At 37.6% G+C, this 22,203-nt stretch overlaps 1 protein-coding gene across 1 annotated transcript in view; it reads right to left on the reverse strand.

Moving 5' to 3' along the window:
- Positions 1-22,203, reverse strand: part of zmym4.1 (zinc finger MYM-type containing 4, tandem duplicate 1) — a 98,130-nt gene that overhangs the window by 23,455 nt on the left and 52,472 nt on the right. The window contains exons 7-11 of the mRNA XM_028819713.2: positions 18,424-18,718; positions 17,283-17,460; positions 10,082-10,294; positions 9,404-9,554; positions 4,015-4,130 (exon numbers count right to left, since the gene is read on the reverse strand). Of these exons, the coding sequence (XP_028675546.2) occupies positions 4,015-4,130; positions 9,404-9,554; positions 10,082-10,294; positions 17,283-17,460; positions 18,424-18,718 (953 nt within the window). The remainder of the gene's footprint in view (positions 1-4,014; positions 4,131-9,403; positions 9,555-10,081; positions 10,295-17,282; positions 17,461-18,423; positions 18,719-22,203) is intronic.

A 22,203-nucleotide genomic window follows, 5' to 3' on the forward strand; every position in this document is an offset into this window, starting at 1 on the left:
GTCTTGCATGTTGTATGAGCCTGCATACTCTATGATTTCACATACATATCACATGCATTTTACACAGCAAAGTCTGATCTCGCTCAAAGCAGCCAATTTCAGTCATTGCCACATTGCACTCCTTACAATATGTGTTGCTTTGGTGCCTATTTTTCAATTGTCTGTTGCTGCACTTTCTCACATATATTGTTAGTGTGTACTGTAGAGAGACAAGTCACCCATTTGCCATCGTGCCATGCCACTGCCACCAAGTTTTCTGCCTGCATGAAAACTGTATTGTCACCTCTTTTCATCTTCTGAAACTTTATGAACTTTATGTATGGCATTATAGCCTGGCTCACCCCATGGGATTTGCTTCTGTTTATTACAGAAGTGAATAAAACTTAGCAGCAGCACGTACCTAAGCCACCAGGGGACAAAACACGTTTGGACCAATGCTCCCTGAAGTTATATCACCAGTTCTGTCCCATCTCTATTTGTAATGCCACAGCGCGCTTCATCTCGTCTTTCGTTGTGGGTTTCCACTTTGAAAAACGAGAATGCGATGCAAACGCAGCCCGTGATTCAAAAAAAATCTCTGCCTACCTGTTTGTCTCATCTGACAGTAGCTGAAAAGCAGCATCAGGAGAGAGCAGCCTGAAGTACAGCAGCTGGTGATCTGTTGTGTCCAACAGCAAGCCATGCCGTCTTGTAAACTCCGGTAGCCAGATCGGCTCTCAACGGATCAATGTCTGTGTATTTATCCCATACGAACCTTGCCGTAGATGCATCGGCTGCGCAAAGGCACTCAACTGGCAGCAGATCCACTGGCGCAGCATCGGCTGGTGTCTGATCAGCTGATGCCTGCTTCTCACTCTCTTGCTCGATCTCCTGATCACTGCCAATAAAATCCGATTCTGAAAAATCAAGAGTCCGACTCCGCGATAATGCGCAAAACATCGTCTGCCGAGTGTTTTCTTTTCTGCACTTGCTTCGCTGCCTTTTCACATGTCGGTGCCATCTTGCCTTTGTTTACATTTCGCAACTCACGCACACGCAATGTTTATTTGCGGAGTCAACGAGTCTAGCATTCCTCCAAGCACAGAGGGAATGCCTGTGACATGACAGTGAGATTTGTCGCCATTAACAGCTGATTGTCGCCCCCTATCCCTGGATGTCGACTTTTGTCGACATTAGCCTTCAACCCCTCCTGTCGACAAAAGTCGACATCCGCCCTAAAAGAGTTAAAAAGAAGAATAAAGTTAATGTTTTGGAATGGCCATGTCAAAGTCCTGACCTTAATCCAATCTAAATGTTGTGGAAGGACCTGAAGCGAGCAGTTAATGTGAGGAAACCCACCAACATCCCAGAGCTGAAGCTGTTCTGTACAGAGGAATGGGCTAAAATTCCTCCAAGCCGGTGTGCAGGACTGATCAACAGTTACCGGAAATGTTTAGTTGCAGTTATTGCTGCAAAGGGGGGGTCACACCAGATACTGAAAGCAAAGGTTCACATACTTTTGCCACTCACAAATATGTCATATTCGATCATTTTCCTTAATAAATAAATGACCAAGTATAATATTTTTGTCTCATTTGTTTAACTGGTTTCTCTTTATTTACTTTTAGGACTTGAGTGAAAATCTGATGATGTTTTAGGTCATATTTATACAGAAATATAGAAAATTCTAAAGGGTTCACAAACTTTCAAGCACAACTGTAATGCTGCATTCATGCAGTGTAAGTATTTATACTTGGGATATCCGCCTGGCGTTTCACCTCATTTAAGTCAACTGCCACTGGCAATTTTGGAGGAACACAATGTTGATATGGATGCTGTAATTCAGCCTACATAAAAAGCAATTAAAGACAAGCTCTACTTTTAATTTGTAAAAATAAAAGATTAAAGTCAATGTTTTAAGTGTTTATTCCATCACTACAAATACATTCTGACCGCAAAAATACCACTTCTTGCTAACCTGGTAATCATTTCCTATATTGCTGAATTAGGTGAAACGTCAATATTCTGTCACAAATTAGCTATTCCAGATCGCATTGTTTTCTCAAAATTATCCTACTGCAATCTCCAACTCTGAAGGGTATTCACTTAAATTTACACAGGAAAACTTGTATTAGTTAATGATCTTCTCCAGTCTGCAGATTGCGGTTCACTGAATACTCTCCTCCTTCTTGACTTAAGTGCAGCATTTGAAACTTTTAATCATGAAACCCTCCTCTTGCGTCTCTCCACTGTAGGGATCTCTGGCTTAGCCCTTCAGTGGTTCACAACACATCTTTCTAATAGGCAACAGTGTCACACTCGGCTGATATATAAATCGTTCACCTTACCGGTGTCGCATGGTGTCCCTCAGGGGTTCAGTCCTTGGGCCATTACTCTTTCTACTTTATATCCTTCCTTTTGGTCAGATTATTCGCAGATATAGCCTTAACTTCCACTGTTATGCAGATAGTTATATCTTAGTACACACTCTCCTACAGACTCGCCTCAAAGCATACCCACTGACTGCATAACTGATCTTAAGCTACAGATGGAAAATAACTTTCTCAAACTTGATGCCAATAAAAGTAAAGTGTTACTGATAGGCCTAAACTCCTGGTTTTCTACGGAATCCAACTGTTCGGTTTCTATTGACGGTACACTTGTCAAACCTGCTCCTGTTGTCAGAAATCTTGATGTTTTGTTTGATTCATCACTTAACTTTGAGCTACAGATTAGGCCTCTTTTCAAAATTTCATTCTATCATCTCCGTAACATTGCCCGCCTCCAACCATTTCTATCCTTTAATGATGCTCAAACTCTGGTTCATTGTTTCATAATGTCTCGTATTGATTACTATAATTCCCTCTTCATCTGGCTCCCTGCAAATAACTATACAGAAGCTACAGTACATTCAAAACTCTGCAGCCAGAGTCCTCACCCACACAAATCATTCTGCTCACATCTCCCCTGTTCTTTCCCAACTTCACTGGTTACCAGTTCTATCAAGGATTAAATTCAAGATTCTGCTTCTCACCTTCAAAACCCTACATAACCTTGCCCCTATCTACTTCACTCAGCTCCTACCTCTAGACATTTCTTGTCAGTCTCTCATGTCCTTGAGCAGTAATCTCCTTACTGTCCCACGCACCAGACTCTCCACCCTGGGAAGCAGGTCCTTCAGTGTTATGGCCCCTCAACTCTGGAACTCTCATCCTCACTTTCTCAGAGATTGCTCCTCTTTCTCCACCTTTAAATCTCAAATCAAAACTTTCCTCTTTGATTAACTTTTGCCTTCTGTGTGATTTTTTTTTCTTCTGTATTTAAAGCGACCTTTGGTTTGTGAAAGGCGCTCTATAAATGCTATTTATTATTATTGTATTTCCTGTCTGTCTCATAGCATTTGAACTATGCATAAAACCCACAACTGTTAGGCTTTGGTGAAGCGACCAATGAGTGCGAGATGCACAAGGAGGACATGTACTGTGGCTAATTCTATACAAAAGCATAGCTCAAAAGCATTAGATATACTTAAAAATGTGATGGAAGAAACAAAAGGACAATAATACTAAACTATGGCCTCCTAACTCTTAATTCTATTTAGTCTGATACAGTGCAGTTTTACAGGATACAAAGAAAACCATTATATTTTTTCAAATGCAAGACAGACCGGTAGCAGCACCTTCCAGGTCAAGAGAAAGTTTACTTGTCCGTATTTTCTGGCAAATAGGGACAATGTCAGACTAGTGTTTCACCACTTGCATTTTCTGGTATGAAAGCATTTTCAATATGCTGTTAAGTAGCCACAGATGATGTTGAAAAATAAACTAGTTATCTAAAATTTGGTTAATACTCAAATACTTTACTATCCACCAGCTATATGGAAATTTCAGTTATTTTCAGTAATCCATGGTATAGAGTTAGTCCATAAAATATTTTTAAAAAATAGTAACAATCTGTTAATTTAAAAAAAAATGTAAAAAGATTACAAAGGGAAACGGATATAGCTATTGCTAAGTTAGTGAAAATTAAATGTACCTGAAAGTTTACAACACAGTTGTAACTGCAGAAGTTACGTATACTTCCGTCAGACATGGCCAGATGATACTGGGGCACAGCAGAGCATTTACAGCCATTGCATGTAACTTGAACACCTAGGTGGAAAAAAGCATGCAAAAATTGTTTCTTCTGCAATTATTTGGTTAAATATCCTAAAGTAAAAACAAGCATATGTAAAAGTTTTACAAAATTATTATGATTTCACACAAAGTATGGTATCTTGGTGGAACCAATTAACATTTGAAACCTAAAATTACACTTCAGGCAAATTAGCAGCATTACTAAAGCAGGGCCCATTAAGTAATATGGAATGTACTGGCTACAGATGTTTTTGAATCCCCATCACAAGACGACCTATCACTGAGCAATAGGAGCCAATAAAAAGTGTTCAACATGGCATTTCAACAATTTACGTATACAGGTTTTTCTCTTTCCAGTAAAAGAGATTAGGATATACCTATGAAATGTTGCCACTTGTCCAAAGTTTTTTTGGTGATAAATTTAACACCAAAGAATTTCCAAAACACATAATTATTAAAACTCCCATCTGTCTAAATTATGTGTGGGTATTATAGCTGATGGTTGAACTTTCATGGGACACACTTATCTTTTGGGAATATAATGCCTTGTAAAAGTATTATGTCCACTGTCCAATTTTCTCATTTTTACAGAAAAAAGGAGCATTAAAATTTTGCTATGATTTTTGTAATCACTGAAATTCAAAATTATTTTTATTGTGACACTGTTTTATGTTAGAAACAAATCTTAAGGAAAAAGGGAAATATTCTGTTCTGCATGAGTTTTAAGTCCTCCCTCCTTCCAGCAGTGATGCAGACGTGCCATGATGTACCCTAAATGATGAATTTCAAGCACACGCTAGTTAAATGAGTGCCAGAATAATGAACGAAGAGCTAAATATGCAAGTCACCCACTCACAAAAATATTATGCTCGACTTCTCTTCACCACTTTAGCTTAACATTAGAATTACCAAAGCCTACAAAAAAAACTCGTAAATCAGTCCCACCTTAAATCCCTTCACACCTCTCCACCAGCGTCTTTTGTCCTGTAAATGTGTCGATAAGCAGCAAGCAGCCTGCTATCACATCCCCCCACCACCGTACAGTTTTCTCAGCTCAAGTCTGTTTACCTGCATGTCAGTTGCTTAGAGTTGAATAGAGTGAGAAGTCAAGTAAAATGACACCTTTTATAAATACTACATTATTTGGAACACATGCATTTCATGTGTGTTCCGTGTTTGTAACAATCTATGTAAACACATCATTAAAACAAACGTTTTTCATGTTTTAGCAATAATTGACAAAATGTAGACATGAAGTGTATAATGTGTGAAGCATGAAGACCAAATATCAAACACTTTCACAAAAGGTACAAATATAACAGAACAAGTGTGCTTCTATTCAAGAATATAACTGCAAAAAAAGAACCCACGTTAGGGTGCGACCTTCACATCCCTTTGATACGACCGCTTCAGTGGCGCAATGGTATCAACTCTTGACTGGTAATCAAAACTTCATGGGTTTGACCCCAGACAAGTCCGTTTTGAGAAGTGAGCTGCTCTTATTCTTGCTATTTTAGAATAAAAACATACATTTGATTTGAGTCTGTAACTGCCGGTGTAAATTTATGATACTTGTAAAGGTTAGCTATTTTTTTTTTTTATTCAGTTTTATTCTCTCAGTTGCGTTCACAATCCCACCCCCCGATCTGACACTGCTGTTTTCACATAAAGACGAGCTATAACAGAGGTGAACTCAGATGATGATGACGGTTCTACATTGGAGGAAGAATGCACGTCGCTGTACTTTGTACTTGTACACGGGAAGCTCTGCAGTCTACTTGTGACTTTACGTTGTAGGAAAATAAGTAAATAAATCAAGGTAAATAGGTAAATAACATTCGATCTAGCGTGGAGAGTCGCTCGCATACTGAAGAGTCTAAAGCTGCAGGTGGAAGCTGCCGTTGCTGTACTTTGTATATAAGAGCCAGATTGAATGTTATTTACCTTGATTTATTTACTTATTTTCCTACAGCGTAAAGTCACAAGTAGACTGCAGAGCTTGCCGTTTACATATACAAAGTACAGCGACGGCAAAAGTGTGACATGGATTTTTTCTCCGATGTAGAACTGTCGTCATCATCTGAGTTCACCTCCATTATAGCTAATCTTTATGTGAAAACAGCAGTGTCAGATCGGGGTGGGGGTTTGTGGGATCGTGAATGCAACTGAGAGAATAAAACTTAAAAAAAAAAAAAAAAAAAAAAAAATAAAAATCTAACCTTTACAAGTATCATAAAATTTACACCAGCTGTTACAGACTCAAATCAAATGTATGTTTTTATTCTAAAATAGCAAGAATAAGAGCCGCTCACTTCTCAAAACGGACTCGTCCGGGGTCGAACCTGTGAAGTTTTGATTACCAGTCAACAGTTGATATTGTTGCGCCACCGAAGCGGTCGTATCAAAGGGGTGTGAATGCCGCACCCTAATGCGGGTTCTTTTTCTACAGTTATATTCTTGAATAGAAGCGCACTTGTTCTGTTATATTTGTACCTTTTGTGAAAGTGTTTATTTGATATTTGGACTTCAGGCTTCACACATTATACACTTCATGTCTACATTTTGTCAATCTATAATAATAAAAGGCAAAGCCCTCACTGACTGACTGACTGACTCACTGACTCACTCATCACTAATTCTCCAACTTCCCGTGTAGGTGGAAGGCTGAAATTTGGCAGGCTCATTCCTTACAGCTTACTTACAAAAGTTAGGCAGGTTTCATTTCGAAATTCAAAGCGTAATGGTCATAACTGGAACATATTTTTTGTCCATACACTGTAATGGAGGAGGCGGAGTCACGTATTGCGTCATCACGCCTCCTACGTAATCACGTGAACTAAAAACAAGGAAGACATTTACAGCACGAGTCACACGCGGGAACGAAGGTAAATGACGTTAATTTTTGACTATCTTTTAATACTGTGTAAGCATACATATTAACACATGTGCAATTAAACGTGTGCATTTACGGGGTGATTTCTCAGGCTTAAAAGCTCACCTTTTATCAAACGCGGGAAGAAAGGTAACTGACGTTGTTCACTGTCTTTTAATACTGTGTAACCATACATATTAACACATGTCCAATTAAACGTGTGCATTTACGGGGTGATTTCTCAGGCTTAAAAGCTCGCCTTTTACTAAAAAGGTAAATGCAAAACTATTTTCAATCAGTTTATTGAAACGCTCCCGTTAAGGATTGCAATAACATATTCGCGAGATAAAAGAACGAAGTAGGGGGAAATGGAGGAACAGCCGCAAACAGCGAACAGCAAAAAATTAATTAAACAATTGAGAACGGAGCGAGTTAAGCATACAAGCATGTTCATCAGGGAAACAAAGCACGGTGTAAAACGTAAGTTTCAATTAAGTTTATAGAAACACTCCCGCTGCGGATTGCAATAACATATTTGCGAGATAAAAGTTTAATGAGAAGACACGAGGTATAAACGAACCACACGCCGTGGCGCAACGTTAGGGGCAACAGTTTCAACCATTCTATGATCTGCTTCTCGCAACTGAAAGACGGCACATGGCGGATGTTAGCCGACTTGCTGACCGCAACGTTAGGGGCTTCAACTATGGCGCTGACGCCACATCTCAGTGCCAACACTTTGCAGACTGTACTTAAAAGACACGCCCTCCTCACTGGACAGTTAAAAACACCAATCAAACTAACGATGACATCAAGTATTACCCAATCAAAAGTAGGAAAGGAGGCATCTTCATAAAATGCGTGTGGGATGATTTGCATGAGACGCTGCTTTAAAAAAAAAATGATAAAAAAAATACGGGATAAATCACGTCCAGTATTGATTCAAAACGGGACGCGCAATTTCATTCTCAAACGCGGCACGATTCCGTATTTTAAAGGACGGGTGGCAACCCTACAGTGCCAGGTAACCACCCATACAATCAGATTGTGATTCAGACTAGGAATGCAATGAATGTAATTACCCCGATCTACATACAAGGCGAAAGTCTTGCAACATTCAAAGATGATGGTTTGGGATAATTAGTACTTATTAAGTACACCATGGAACATAAAAGAGCTTATGAAGCCTTGAACCGAAAAAAGCAAGATCTCAGAGATCGTAAAAAAAAAAATAGGAGGTAATGTCGTTTTACTCGCTGTAGATTTTAGTCAAACATTACCAGTTATTCCACGAGGGAGACCAGCAGATGAACTCAACGCGTGTTTAAAATCCATGCTTCTCCCACGCTCGGTTATATGTCGCGTGTTCTCGGGTAGGTGCACCAAAAAATGTATACATTTAAGCATGTAATGGGCAAACAAAAAATGAGGTATACCCGAAGGCACTGCAGTAGTACTTAATGTAACTTTACTTCTTAAATGTTAATGTTTTACTGTTTAATAATTTATACGCTTCTTATATGTTGTTCAAATTCTTTTATCAAAATACCACTGACAGCGCAATGCACGATAACATGGAGTGAATACACCATACGCATCCGCCCACGGCTGCCCTGCTGTGCGCAGATAGGAGTTGATTCTACAATAAAATAAAATAAAGATAAAAAGACTAAAACAATCATCACCCATAAAGCGTGTGTGTGTGTATATATGTGTATATATATATATGTTGATATGTGGATGTGTATATGTATATGTATATATATATATATATATATATATATATATATATATATATATGTAGATATGTATATATATGTGTATATGTATATGTATATATGTTTATATGTGTGTGTGTGTATTTTATATATATAAAACACAGCAACACTCATAACAATGACAACACAATTACATTGACAATCATGTTACGTTATTTTTAAAATGTTTCCTTTTTTTTTCATAACCTCTTTAACACACTACTTCTCCACTGCGAAGCGCGGGTATTTTGCTAGTTATTACTAAAACATGAAAAACATTTCTGTTTTAACGATGTGTTTACATAGATTGTTGTAGACACAGAACACACATGACATGCATGTGTTCCAAATAACGATATAGTATTTATAAAAGGTGTCATTTTACTTGACTTCTCACTCTATACAACTCTAAGCAACTGACACGCAGGTAAACAGACTTGAGCTGAGAAAACTGTGTGGCAGTGGGGGGATGTGATAGTAGGCTGCTTGCTGCTTATCGACACATTTACAGGACAAAAGGCGCTGGCGGAGAGGTGCAAAGAGATTTAAGGTGTGACGGATCTGCAACTGTTAGTGAATTGTTTCTACTCATCGTTTACTGTGACACAGGGTAATAAGTAATAATTTGTTATGGAACAAAAACAAATGCAGTCAAATACCTGAAGTGGTGACAGACTGAACCCTGTAAGCCGACAGACAATTGACTGAGCAAAACAACTCTGTTTTCCCTTGAGAATTTGTGTTCTCAACCATCTCTGCAGAGGATCTCAAAGCTCGACACACAGTGCAGGGAGTGATTTTGGCAGATTTCTACAAACAGAGAAAATATACAAAAAATCATTTAAAGGAATTTGCAAAGAACAATGTGATAAAATGCTGTGGTGATGAAAATGAAAATAAACATAAAATATTACTCAGTTTCAGTGTATGTAATGGGCAATGCAATTTTTTTGCATTTACTTTTCCTCTGTAAAGCAAGATGGAAAACTAGTAACATACTGATCATGAGCTAACATTTTTCTCAAAGAGAATCTTGAACACTAGAATACCTGAAACCTATGAAAAAAGCTGTAATGCCAGGCAGCCTTAAATTCCTTCATAAACTGATGAATAGAGTTGCGAAGGAATTTAAGGTTGTCCAGCATTATAACTTTTTTTTCGTAGGCTTCAGGGATTCTAGTGTTAAATCATAATGTGTCAATACAACTGAGCAGTAAATACAACTATCAATCGTAAAAAAAAGAAAGTAATTACTGCTGCTCAAACAAGATTTCTATGCATTACTGACTGAAAGAGAGTTATACCTTTATAGGAAACTTGTATGCTAAATACACTACCTGTTTATATGCTGTGATGCAGCTGGAACTACAGAATTTCTTGGCCTGCCCCTCTATTTGCAGCATGTGACATTGCCCAGTCCCACCATAGCAATATCCTCCACAATTCTCACAGCAATTCATAGTCAAGTTGTTGGCAGATCTGAACTTGGAAAAGCACGTGTCACTACACAACTTGTGTACAACATTCTGATAGTTAACTTCATGACGAATCTAAAGACAATCAAAATTAAATATTAATCTCATATATGCACAGTTAGATTTCATTAATATTTATAAAAGAATTTAGACAAGGTACAATGGTTTGTTTTGAAAATAAAATCCCATCTTCATTAGAGTCTAAGAAGATATAAAGCAATGGTTCTCAAAGTGTTCTGAACCAAGGACCACTTTGTTAAACTCAAAGATATGGAGGACCACCTATTGCCAATAGCCACTCATCTATAATAATAAAAGGCAAAGCCCTCACTGACTGACTGACTGACTCACTCACTCACTGACTGACTGACTCACTCATCACTAATTCTCCAACTTCCAGTGTAGGTGGAAGGCTGAAATTTGGCAGGCTCATTCCTTACAGCTTACTTACAAAAGTTAGGCAGGTTTCATTTCGAAATTCAACGTGTAATGGTCATAACTGGAACCTCTTTTTTGTCCATATACTGTAATGGAAGGCAGCAAGATGGCCGTAGGAGACTGAGTTGCGTGTCGCGTCATCACGCCTCCCACGTAATCACGTGAACTGACTGTGAACTCAGTACGTAGAAAAGAAGGAGGAGCCCCAAAGAGCGCTGAAGAAAACATTCATTACACAATTGACAAGGCAGCGAAACAATAAGAAGCGTGTGAGTGACGCATACAAGCATCTTCATAAGACACGAGGTATAAAAAAGCACGGTGTAAACCGTAAGTCTAAATTAACTTTATAGAAACGCTCCCGCTGCCGTTTGCAATACTGTATTCGCGAGATACAAGTTTAATGAGAAGACACGAGGTATAAAAAAGCACGGTGTAAACTGTAACCTTAAATTAACTTTATAGAAACGCTCCCGCTGCTGTTTGCAATGCCATATTCGCGAGATACAAGTTTAATGAGAAGACACGAGGTATAAACGACAGTTTGCATCACTTTGTAACAGAGTTAAAATTGCTGTAGCGAGAAACTTTTAACTGCCGGGTCTTAGCTAACATTAAATAAACCCGTGGACATCGCAACATCACACAAGAGAGCGGCTCACGTGAAGTGACTGAACGCAGCAGGAGTGATCACTTCCATGAATCAAACCTGTTCAAAAAACACATTACACAATTGATAAGGTAGGAAAAGAATATGAAACAAAGCACGGTATAAACCGTAACTTTAAATTAAGTTTATACAAACGCTGCCGTTTGCAATACCATATTCGCCCCTGCGAAGCGCGGTGATTTTGCTATATATATTAAACTATTTCAACCATTGTATGATCTGCTTCTCGCAACTGAAAGAGGGCACCGTGGCAGAAGTTAGCCGACTTGCGAAGCGCGGTGATTTTGCTATATATATTAAACTATTTCAACCATTGTATGATCTGCTTCTCGCAACTGAAAGAGGGCACCGTGGCAGAAGTTAGCCGACTTGCTCACCAACCACAAGCGTTACCTGGTAGGTAACCACCCATACAATCAGATTGTGAATCAGACTACGAATGCCTGCAATGTAATTACCCCAATCTACATGCTGTCAAATGAACGAACCACACGCCGTGGCACAACGTTAGGGGCTTCGCCTCTACGTCCGAGGATCGATTCCCGTAAGGGAGTGCAGTGACTGTGTACTCCTGATGAGCCCACAATTATGGCGAAACACGTGTCGCATACTATGCATCTTCAAAGCACGGTGTAAACAGTAAGTTTAAATTGAGTTTATAGAAACGCTCCCGCTGCCGTTTGCAATACCATATTAGATGACTTTGTAACAGAGTTAAAATTGCTGGAGCGATAAATTTTTAACTGCCGGCTCATGTCGCGTGTTTTTGGGTAGGTACACCAAAAAATGTATACATTTATGCATGTAATGGGCAAACAAAACATGTACTATACCCGAAAGCACTACAGTAGTACTCAATGTATCTTTACTTCTTAAATGTTAATGTTTTACTGTTTAATAATTTATACGCTTCTTTTATGTTATTCAGATTCTTTTATCAAAATACCAGTAACAGCGCACTGCACTATAACGTGGAGTGAATACACTTGACATGACCATTCATAGTATTTATCCTCTTTCTCTGTACGTTTACCATTCGTTTGCTCAGAGGTTGATGCACTTGCTGCTTAATGAGCAGCTCTTCACCCTAGCGTCCCGCTGCTTCTCTCCTTTCGTCGGCATCTTTTCCCGTTAAAACTGATTTTTTTTTAAAACTTATTATGTTTTCTTTAATTTTTCAGTTAAGCTGGCACTTAAGTCTTCAATCTGCCTCAACAATGATTAGCGAAGGTGGTAGACAATGAAAACGTCAGCCGTACGCATCCGCCACGCACGCACTGGTGCGCGCAGCTGTGAGTTGATTCTACAATAAAATAAAATAAAGATAAAAAGAGTAATAACTTGCAGCACCGCTATTCAATTACACTTGCCTAACGCCTCTCCTAAGGGGAAATACTGTGGGATCTGGGCATCCGTCAAAGCAGCAATCACAAGCCCGATTAGAAAGCGGGAAGCTGTGATTTGTCCTCTCCCTCCCATGTAACAATCACAGCCCGTGTTGCAACGCACTATGTATGTATATGTATATATGTGTATGTGTGTGTATATGTATGTGTGTATATATATATATATATATATATATATATATGTTCATATGTGTGGGAAAGCGAATAGTAGACGTGACGTAGTATATGTGTACCAAATTTCAAGTCAATAGGTGAAACGGTTTGCGAGCTACAGCTGATTTAAAATCCTGGACAGACAAACGAATAGCCACGGTAGCGTATTATAGAAGAACATTTTACTGTTTAATAATTTATATTTATATGCAATGTGCTTCTTATATATTACTTCATATTCTCATATGATAATGATGTTAATGTTGTTTATATTGATTTCTATGTTATTGTAAGTGCTCTTTATTTGTGGAAAAATAAATTTGGCAATTAAACTTATTTTATACATACATTTTATTTTTTTCTCTTGCACTCAGTGAGCGAATCCACTGGGTAATCAGCTATATATATATATATATATATATATATATATATAGATATATATATATATATATATATATATATAGATATATATATATATATATATATATATATATATATATATATAGATATATATATATATATATATATAGATATATATATATATATATATATAGATATATATGTATGTATGTAGATATACAAATATGTATATATATGTATATATGTGTATGTATGTAGATATACAAATATGTATATGTATATATATATGTATATATGTGTATGTATGTAGATATACAAATATGTATATATATGTGTATATATATGTAGATATACAAATATGTATATGTATATATATGTGTCTGCATGTGTGTATATGTATGTATATATATATATATATATATATGTATGTATATATATATATATATATATATATATATATATATATATATATATATGTTTATGTATATATATGTTTACATAACCTCTTTAACACAGTACTTCTCCGCTGCGAAGCGCGGGTATTTTGCTAGTTACTGTATATTTTGTACCTTAACATTATCCCATTTTTTTCCAGGTGCTCATGTGGAAAAACACTAAAAACATATTGTTCTGCCCCATATCTTGTTAGTTAAGACTGTTATTTGTTGAACTGTGCTCCCCCTTCATCTTGTCATTTATTAACACACCAGTCAGTCACGTCCCACACTCTCAGTGGCGCTATAAAAGTCTATGAAACTCACGTAAAGCACGTAGGTCCCCTAATAAGCCTTTGAATACAATACACCCCATGTCTCTCACGTAGGCAACCCTTTATCTCTTGTTTTGGTCACGTCCAAAACGTATCCTTAGCGTATATAAACCCCTGGGTCTGGTTAGTTGTGCTACACAGCATTTGAACCTCTGTCTACACGCTTCTCTTTGTCTTGATCCAACCATGGAAACCACTCGCCTTGTAAGTGTCTTTTAAAGCTTTACTGTTTAATGTACACTGTCTGCTATGTACTGCATTGCTTTGTAAATCATTCTTTATCGTCTTTGATTGTACACCTGTAAATGACTGTATGTTTCTTTTGTATATATTTCAGTTTACAACGAGGTACGTCCAGTAAAAGCCTTCAAGAAAGCTCGCTCACCCCTTGTCGTTTTTTATGTGGATGTGCAGAGTTGTTTAAGCTCTCTGCGGCCACGTTGCACGGACAGCGCGGAGTGAGGCAGAAAACATATTGTACAAAGAAGAATAACAGTTGGAAAATAAACTCAGATAATGAGTTAGTAAGCCTGAGCAGGGTTGTTTATCAGAAAACACAATTTAAGTGATTCAGTTACTCATTCAGTAATGCCCCTGGAAGATGCCCAACCCAAAATTAAAAACCTGGGGGGTATTTTTCGTACGTGGATTACTCGGTTAGCCCGATGTAATTGTTGACGATTTGGCTTGATTCTGGATCTGTCGGTTTTTCGAAACTCTTGCTGGATGTGTTGTCATAGCAACACATCCAAATCCTCAAACCTGCTCGGAGCAGGTTTGTTCTATGTAAACAAGGATTAGCTCACACACTTAATCAGTGTCCATGCATGGAATTCATTCAGTCATGGCTTCACCCTTCATGAATGAGCGACCAATTGATATCGGTGCACAAATTATAAGAAGAGAATTTCATATAGAGAGGGTTTTGCGTGATCGGCAAGATCCTTTTTTGCTCCTGGAGGAAATTCTTTTTGAAAGATACTGCTTTAGCTGAGGGATAATATTGTACCTCAAAGATTTATTAGCTCCTTATATTCAAAGACAAACTATGCGAAGTCGGGCTCTCACAGCCACACAGACAGTATGCATTGCTTTGAGGTTTCTTGCAAGTGGCACTTTTTTTATATACTGTAGGCGATGCGGAAAATCTATCTAAAAGTGCAGTTTGCCAGGCAATTCGTAAAGTCTGTTTGGCTCTGAAATACTTCCTTCGGGTTTCCATAGTGTTTCCTGGACAACTGCGTATGCAGACAATAAAAGAGGCGTTTCATGCCATTGCAGGTAGGTAATATACAGGCTAAAACACCCACAGTTCCATGAAGAATCTCACAATCAGCCTAACATTCTCATTACCCAGGATTTCCAAATGTGATTGGGGCACATGGGACTGATCAGAGTGGAGTTTGATTTGGAAAATATACCTCTCCTCCTTATGAATAATCAGACACAGTGTCTTCAATAAGATATTGAAGAAGGTCAAATATTTGATGGTCAGACAGGTTCTAGGGATATGACATTCCCTGCAACTGACCCAACAAAAAAGAGGGCTATATGGAACATACCTATGACACACATCAATGACAAATATATGCAATGACCATCCTTTACCTGAAATGAAGTGACCACTGCATCCTGCCAATGGTTCCGAGGAGGAGCTTCCCCCTGGAATGCCCTCAGAAACAGGGCGATGGGCATTTTGTTGGAGAGCCAACTCTTCTGCAGGGGTTAGGTCTGGACTGTGTGGACCTCCACCTGTTTTTTGCTTGTCTGCCTTCTTATTAGCTTTAGAATTAATGTTTTTTATATTATATATGATTCTTTATGTCAACAATTCTTTAAGTAGTTATATACCAATATTTACCAGTTTGAAGTATATTCTTGTACTTCACTTTAACCTGTTCCCATGTTCGCCTTGTGCTCACGTTTGATCTGGAATTATGATATATTAAATAATAATTAATCTGACACATAGGAAATGAAACGCTGCATTCAGTAAGTACAATGCACACTACTTAGCGTTTGTCGGCCACTTTTTGCCACCCGTCTTTTCTGGTTTGGGCTGCTTTTGTAGTGTTACCCTTTGTGCATATTAAATCTTGAAATTCTTCATATCCTTCGAATAAAATGTCCTGCTCTGCTTGTGTGAAAAAAAAAAAATGCGCCCGTTCTTTCATCATTTTGTTACAGCCTATCAAAGACTTGCTGATCATATTTTCTAGACTCAATATATATGGGCTTTTCACTCAGCACAGGCATGCGCATTCATCTCGGATGATTAGATCCAGCTAAACTAATCTACTACACGGCTGCGTTTGAAAAACCGACTTGTCCCGGATGAGTTTCACCGGCATTAACTCATCCAAGATGAAGCATCTGATCTCGGATGATTTAAGCAACGTACGGAAAATACCCCCCTGAATTTCTACTAAGTGTATTTGTATGTTGCAGACTAATTCTCGTATTGCTACTCTTTGAGCTGCCATGCTGGTTCGGACTACATGATTGGAGTGGGAAAAAATAAGAGTAGAAGCACAGTAAAAGATGTTGTCATCTGCAAGAAAACCAGATAGGGTGCTCTGTACTCCGGATCTTAAGAGCCACTTCATGAAGCCATACCAGTAAGAATGTTCTTCTAAGAAAGATAACTAGGTCAGCCCACAGACCACCTGGCACTTACCTATGTACCACACTTTGAGAACCACTGATACAAAGTACTACAAAATCTGCCAAAAAATGCAAAATGTACAATACTCGTTTTTTGCTATGAGTATGTGCAAATTAATCAATAATGGTCAAAACATACCATTGTGAAGGAAATACGAAAGATTACTAAAAGGCTATCAACTGCCCTGCCAAACAAAAACCAACATTATCACAAATAAACAAACTGAAAACACAGCATGGTAGTAAAGTAGCAGTCATGCTGGAGCATATGAACAACTTCATAAAAAGCCAACCATAAAGATGTTACTAGTTGCCTGATGTTATCACAATGTTGACTTAACTAACAAAGATAAGAGTTACCAAATGCATACTGTACACTGCTAATAAAGAAATTACCATGTAAATGAGTACAGTACCAAATGACAAAGGTAGCAATATATCTTAAAAAGATAAAGGAGAAAAAAAGAAACAGCAGAAACATCGCATATCCTATTCTTTTTGCTAAGGAATTACATTTTTGCAAAAAAAAAAAAAAATGGAAACTGTCATAACTTAAAACAAGGAGAGTTTGTTTAGATATAAATAACATCCACCAGTACGCACAATAGCAGTCTTCTGACACATGCTACACTTGATGGTAACTCCCTCATTAGAGACAGTTGACTGCACAGTCTTCCTTTTGAAATCAAAGGCAGTGAGGCAAGCCTGACTGCAGAAGTCCTTCATAGTTCCAATGTTATCAACTGGAGCAATAATCACATCCTTTGGATTTTGAATTTCTCTGTCAATAAGAAAACAAATAAAAATGAATGTTTGAACAATAAAAAGCTGCTTATAAATTTACTTTCCCCCCCAAATCTCATTATATTCTGTTAGACACTCAAACAACAAAAACACCTTCCATAAAAACAAAAGTTTTATATTTCCATTAGTTTAAAAAAAAAAAAAAAAAAAAAGAATATCTTGCAATTTCAGAGACATAAGCAAGAAATATTAAAAAAGTAAAAGCTTACACCTGTTTTTGTTGAACTCTGTATGAAAATACAGTTAGGTCCATAAATATTTGGACAGAGACAACTTTTTTCTAATTTTGGTTCTGTACATTACCACAATGAATTTTAAATGAAACAACTCAGATGCAGTTGAAGTGCAGACTTTCAGCTTTAATTCAGTGGGGTGAACAAAACAATTGCATAAAAATGTGGGATGCAGCAGTGGATGCCTTTGGTCAAACAGTTTAGAACAGGAAAACAAAATTAAGTTATTTTACTGTTAATTTAAAATGAATTTAACATTTTACTACTACAATATGAAAAACGTTTCTGTTTTAACAATGTGTTTATACAGATTATTGTAGAAATGGAACACACATGAAATGCATGTGTTCCAAATAACGATCTATTATTTCCACTCTAAAACTCCACCACTTCACTCCCAGATAATCAAGGCTTGAGCTTGGAGAATTTTGTGCACGTTTTGTGGCGGTGGGGGGAGATGGAATAGCAGGCTGCTTGCTGCTTGTCTTTATCAGCAGATTTACAGGACAAAAGACACTGACAGAGAGGTGTGATGGGATTTAAGGTGGGCCAGATCTACAAGTTTTTACGTAGGCTCTGGTAATTCTAGTGTTAACAGTCTAAATCCCAAGTGCATTTTCTATGTTAACTTGAATTTAAAGATAACTGAATAATTCTGTAACTAAACAATCAGTAAAACTGCAATAAAACAAAAATAAGACCCTTACTTCAGGCAGTAGTGGCAGGTTTTCCTGATGATGGGTCTTAGTGGGGGAACAGTATAACCTGTCAGGCACAGGGTGGAACAGAAAAGCTGAGTAGATCCCTTTCTTTGATAGGCAGTTTGTCCTTTCTGTAAAATTTTCTTGCATCCTGAGCAAGACACTCTGATGGCAGGGGATGCAGGACCAGCAGGAGAAGATACAGAAGGATTGGTACTTTGGAGTACAGGTTTCAAAGGAAGGGAACTAGGCACATTTCTTGCTGTTGATGATGTCATCACTCCATGAGAATACTGAGAGCCTGAAAAATAATAATGTATACATCACACATTAACCAGATATTTCGAAAAAGGCAGTACAGATGAAATGACCTCACATGTACATGCTTATTTAGTTTCTGCTTTTATGTTTACAATTGAATTGAGACACTGCCCAATTATTCACATATTTGCACAATTTAAGCACTCTCAGGTTAAGTGATTACTTCAGTGGCACCTTGTGATTTACAGTCACTCAACTACTTTTCCCCATTTCATGGTCTAAATTTGAATAGCACACCAATAAAAATATCATTTATCAAGATACTCTAACTTTTTACTTGAAAATTTACAAAAAAAATCTCTCTATTATATAAAAAAAAAAAAATCTTTGAAGGAGATGAGATGGGATTTTCTCGGAGAGACACGCATTCCGCGAGATGAGTCTTTGTGCCAAAAGATTTAACCACACCCTGGGCAGGAAATAAAAGACAAAGTAGATGACAAAGTAGAACGTTGTAAAGGATTCAAAACTGTTGGCGCAGTACACATGCAGAGCAGGTTAGAGATAATGGAAGTACAAAAATTTGAATGTCTCAAAAAATGGACAGTAAAGATCACATTTGCGCAAACAAACGGAAATTATTACTCGGTGAAATAACGGAACAGCGAAAAGAGACTGAATATATTGTTCGGATTAAAACTTTATGTCGGAGACTTGTAGATCGTCTAATTTGTGTTGCCATCAGAGGGGAAAAAAAAAGTGTTTCTTCTCAATGAAGAGGCGTATCCGTGAGAATTAAAAGATTTGTTGTTTGGTGAATGCAAAATCCCGCAAGAGAAAATTTCAAGCCCGGCAAGACAAGAGCTTATATAAAGAGATTTGAAAAAATCCTGCCCACATAACCACGCACACGGTTCAATCATTTCTCATTTGTGTGAATGCTATTGTCAGACATATTTCTTGTAGAGAGAAAGAAACGATATTCACTCACGGGCAGTTATACGTTGCGTTGTCACGATGCAATTCCAAACACGAAATCAAAATTCAATGCGATATTGATGAAAAGGTAAAAGCGAAAAGAGATCGAATATATAGACATAGGTGATATGACAAAAGTATGTAGATACTGTTTGGCTTCAAACTTTAAGTCGGAGACTTGTAGATTGCCTAATTCGTGTTGCCATCAGGGAAAAGTAGTGTTTCTTCCGAATGAAGTGGCTTATCCGTGAGAATTAAAAGTTTTGTTGTTTGGTGTAAGTGAAATCCACATAAGCAAGCAGCAGAGTGGGGGGGAGCTTGGGTTGGCGAGCAGAGTTACATATTAAAATAAACCTAAAATGAATGTACTAAGCATTGAGCAATATACCAAGCAGATAGATAATGGCCAAATGGTAAAATATGCTGTATAATCTTAGACATTCTATAATCCCTCTTTTTTTAACACTTGCATCAACTGCAACAAAATAAATGGTCACATCTTTTCTTTAATGAATGAGGAGTCTTAATTTCAAAATACACACAACATACTTTAGAAAGTAATTACCCCCATTGATTACTTCTCTATTTGCTACTAAAATTAAAGCGTACTTGAAAAGGACCTTTTCAACTTCTGCAGAAGTAATTCTTTATGATGTTACAATGCAATAAAATATTTTGTGTTCAGAATTATATTACATATTAAAATACAAAATTACTTAGTTGATGATTATTCACCCATTTTTCTGAAAATGACTACCCACCGATAATCATCTGTCACATATGGTGCAAATTTGCACTGAAGAATGGGCAAAAATTCCAAAATGTAAATGTGAAACCTCCTACAGTTATACTGACAAACACTCATAACTGTAAGATAAAGTTTCTCCGATGATGTCTTTAATTAGTTGTGTTAGCGAATTAAAGGAGTGGATGAATGAGAACTACTTGTCTTTAAATACAGATAAAACAGAGATGTTAATTGTTGGAGGGAATGACGCTGATCACAATATTCTGTCATCATTTAACTCAGTTGAAATCCCAATTAATTTTACTGAATCAGCCCGCAATCTAGGAGTTATCTTTGACTCTAGCATGTCATTTAAAGCGCATATTACAAAGTTGTCCAAAACATGCTTCTTCCATCTTAATGTTAGGAAATTAAGGCGCTTTCTAAATAAACAGGATTCTGAGAAATTAATTCATGCATTTATCTCTAGTAGGATTGACTACTGCAATGCGGTGTTCACTGGATGTTCAAACTGTTCTTTATACAGCCTCCAGTTAATACAAAATGCGGCTGCAAGAATTATTACAAGAACAAGAAAATACGAACACATAACTCCAGTTCTTTAATCCTTACACTGGCTCCCGGTTAAGTTTAGGGCAGATTTCAAAATCCTTCTTTTAACATTTAAAGCATTAAATGGCCGAGGTCCGGCTTACTTGTCTGAACTCATCATGACTTACAAACCAGAGCGCACATTAAGATCTCAAGATGCTGGTCTACTTATGGTTCTAAGGATTAATAAAATAACAATGGGAGGTCGAGCTTTTAGTTACAGGGCCCCTAAACTGTGGAATGGTCTGCCTGCTACTATAAGAGATGCCCCTTCGGTCTCAGCTTTTAAATCCCGGCTGAAGACTCACTACTTCAGTTTAGCATATCCTGACTTGGGCTGCTGATTAACTGTACATACTGCATCTCTGTTGTTAGTCATTAGCACTAAAACATAAGTAACATGAGTTAGAATTGGATACTAACCCTCACCTATTCTGTTTCTCTTCTCGGTACTCAAATGTGGCACTTGGTGCCACGGCCCACCTGCCAAGTTGTTTTGCCTGCCTAAGGTAAAGTCATCCCTGATGGAGGATCGCAGGAATCATGAGAAAGAGGGTTCCTTTCATCGGATTGGCTGGCCCAACACTATTTCAGCCGTGGAATGGCCAAATGGGGGAGGCAGCCTGATGGATAAGGTCTCCAGGAGTCTAAAATTATCCAAATCTTATTATGTGATATCATCTACTGTTAAATTCTGCTCCGTACTTCCAAAAAATTTTTATTTTTTATTTTTTATTGAGGATTTGTTCTGTTCTGTGTATTGTATTGACCCCCTTCTTTTGACACCCACTGCACGCCCAACCTACCTGGAAAGGGGTCTTTCTTTGAACTGCCTTTCCCAAGGTTTCTTCCATTTTCCCTACTAGGTTTTTTTGGGAGTTTTTCCTTGTCTTCTTAGAGAGTCAAGGCTGGGGGGCTGTCAAGAGGCAGGGCCTGTTAAAGCCCATTGCAGCACTTCCTGTGTGATTTTGGGCTATACAAAAATAAACTGTATTGTACTGTATTGTAACTTGGGTAGGCGAATTAATGCTTTTGAAAATGAGAAATAATCATTCTGGAGAAACAAATGTTCTTGAATAAAACATATTATTCATATATGTGTTGAATTTAATAGATTAGTGAAGGAAGAATTACTCCAATGTGTTAAAATTTTGAGGTCTAACAGAAACAACTTGTGAAAAATTCTTGAGACGGAATACTTCTTCAAA

The sequence above is a fragment of the Erpetoichthys calabaricus genome, chromosome 14 (genome assembly GCF_900747795.2).
Source record: "Erpetoichthys calabaricus chromosome 14, fErpCal1.3, whole genome shotgun sequence".
NCBI lineage: Eukaryota > Metazoa > Chordata > Cladistia > Polypteriformes > Polypteridae > Erpetoichthys > Erpetoichthys calabaricus.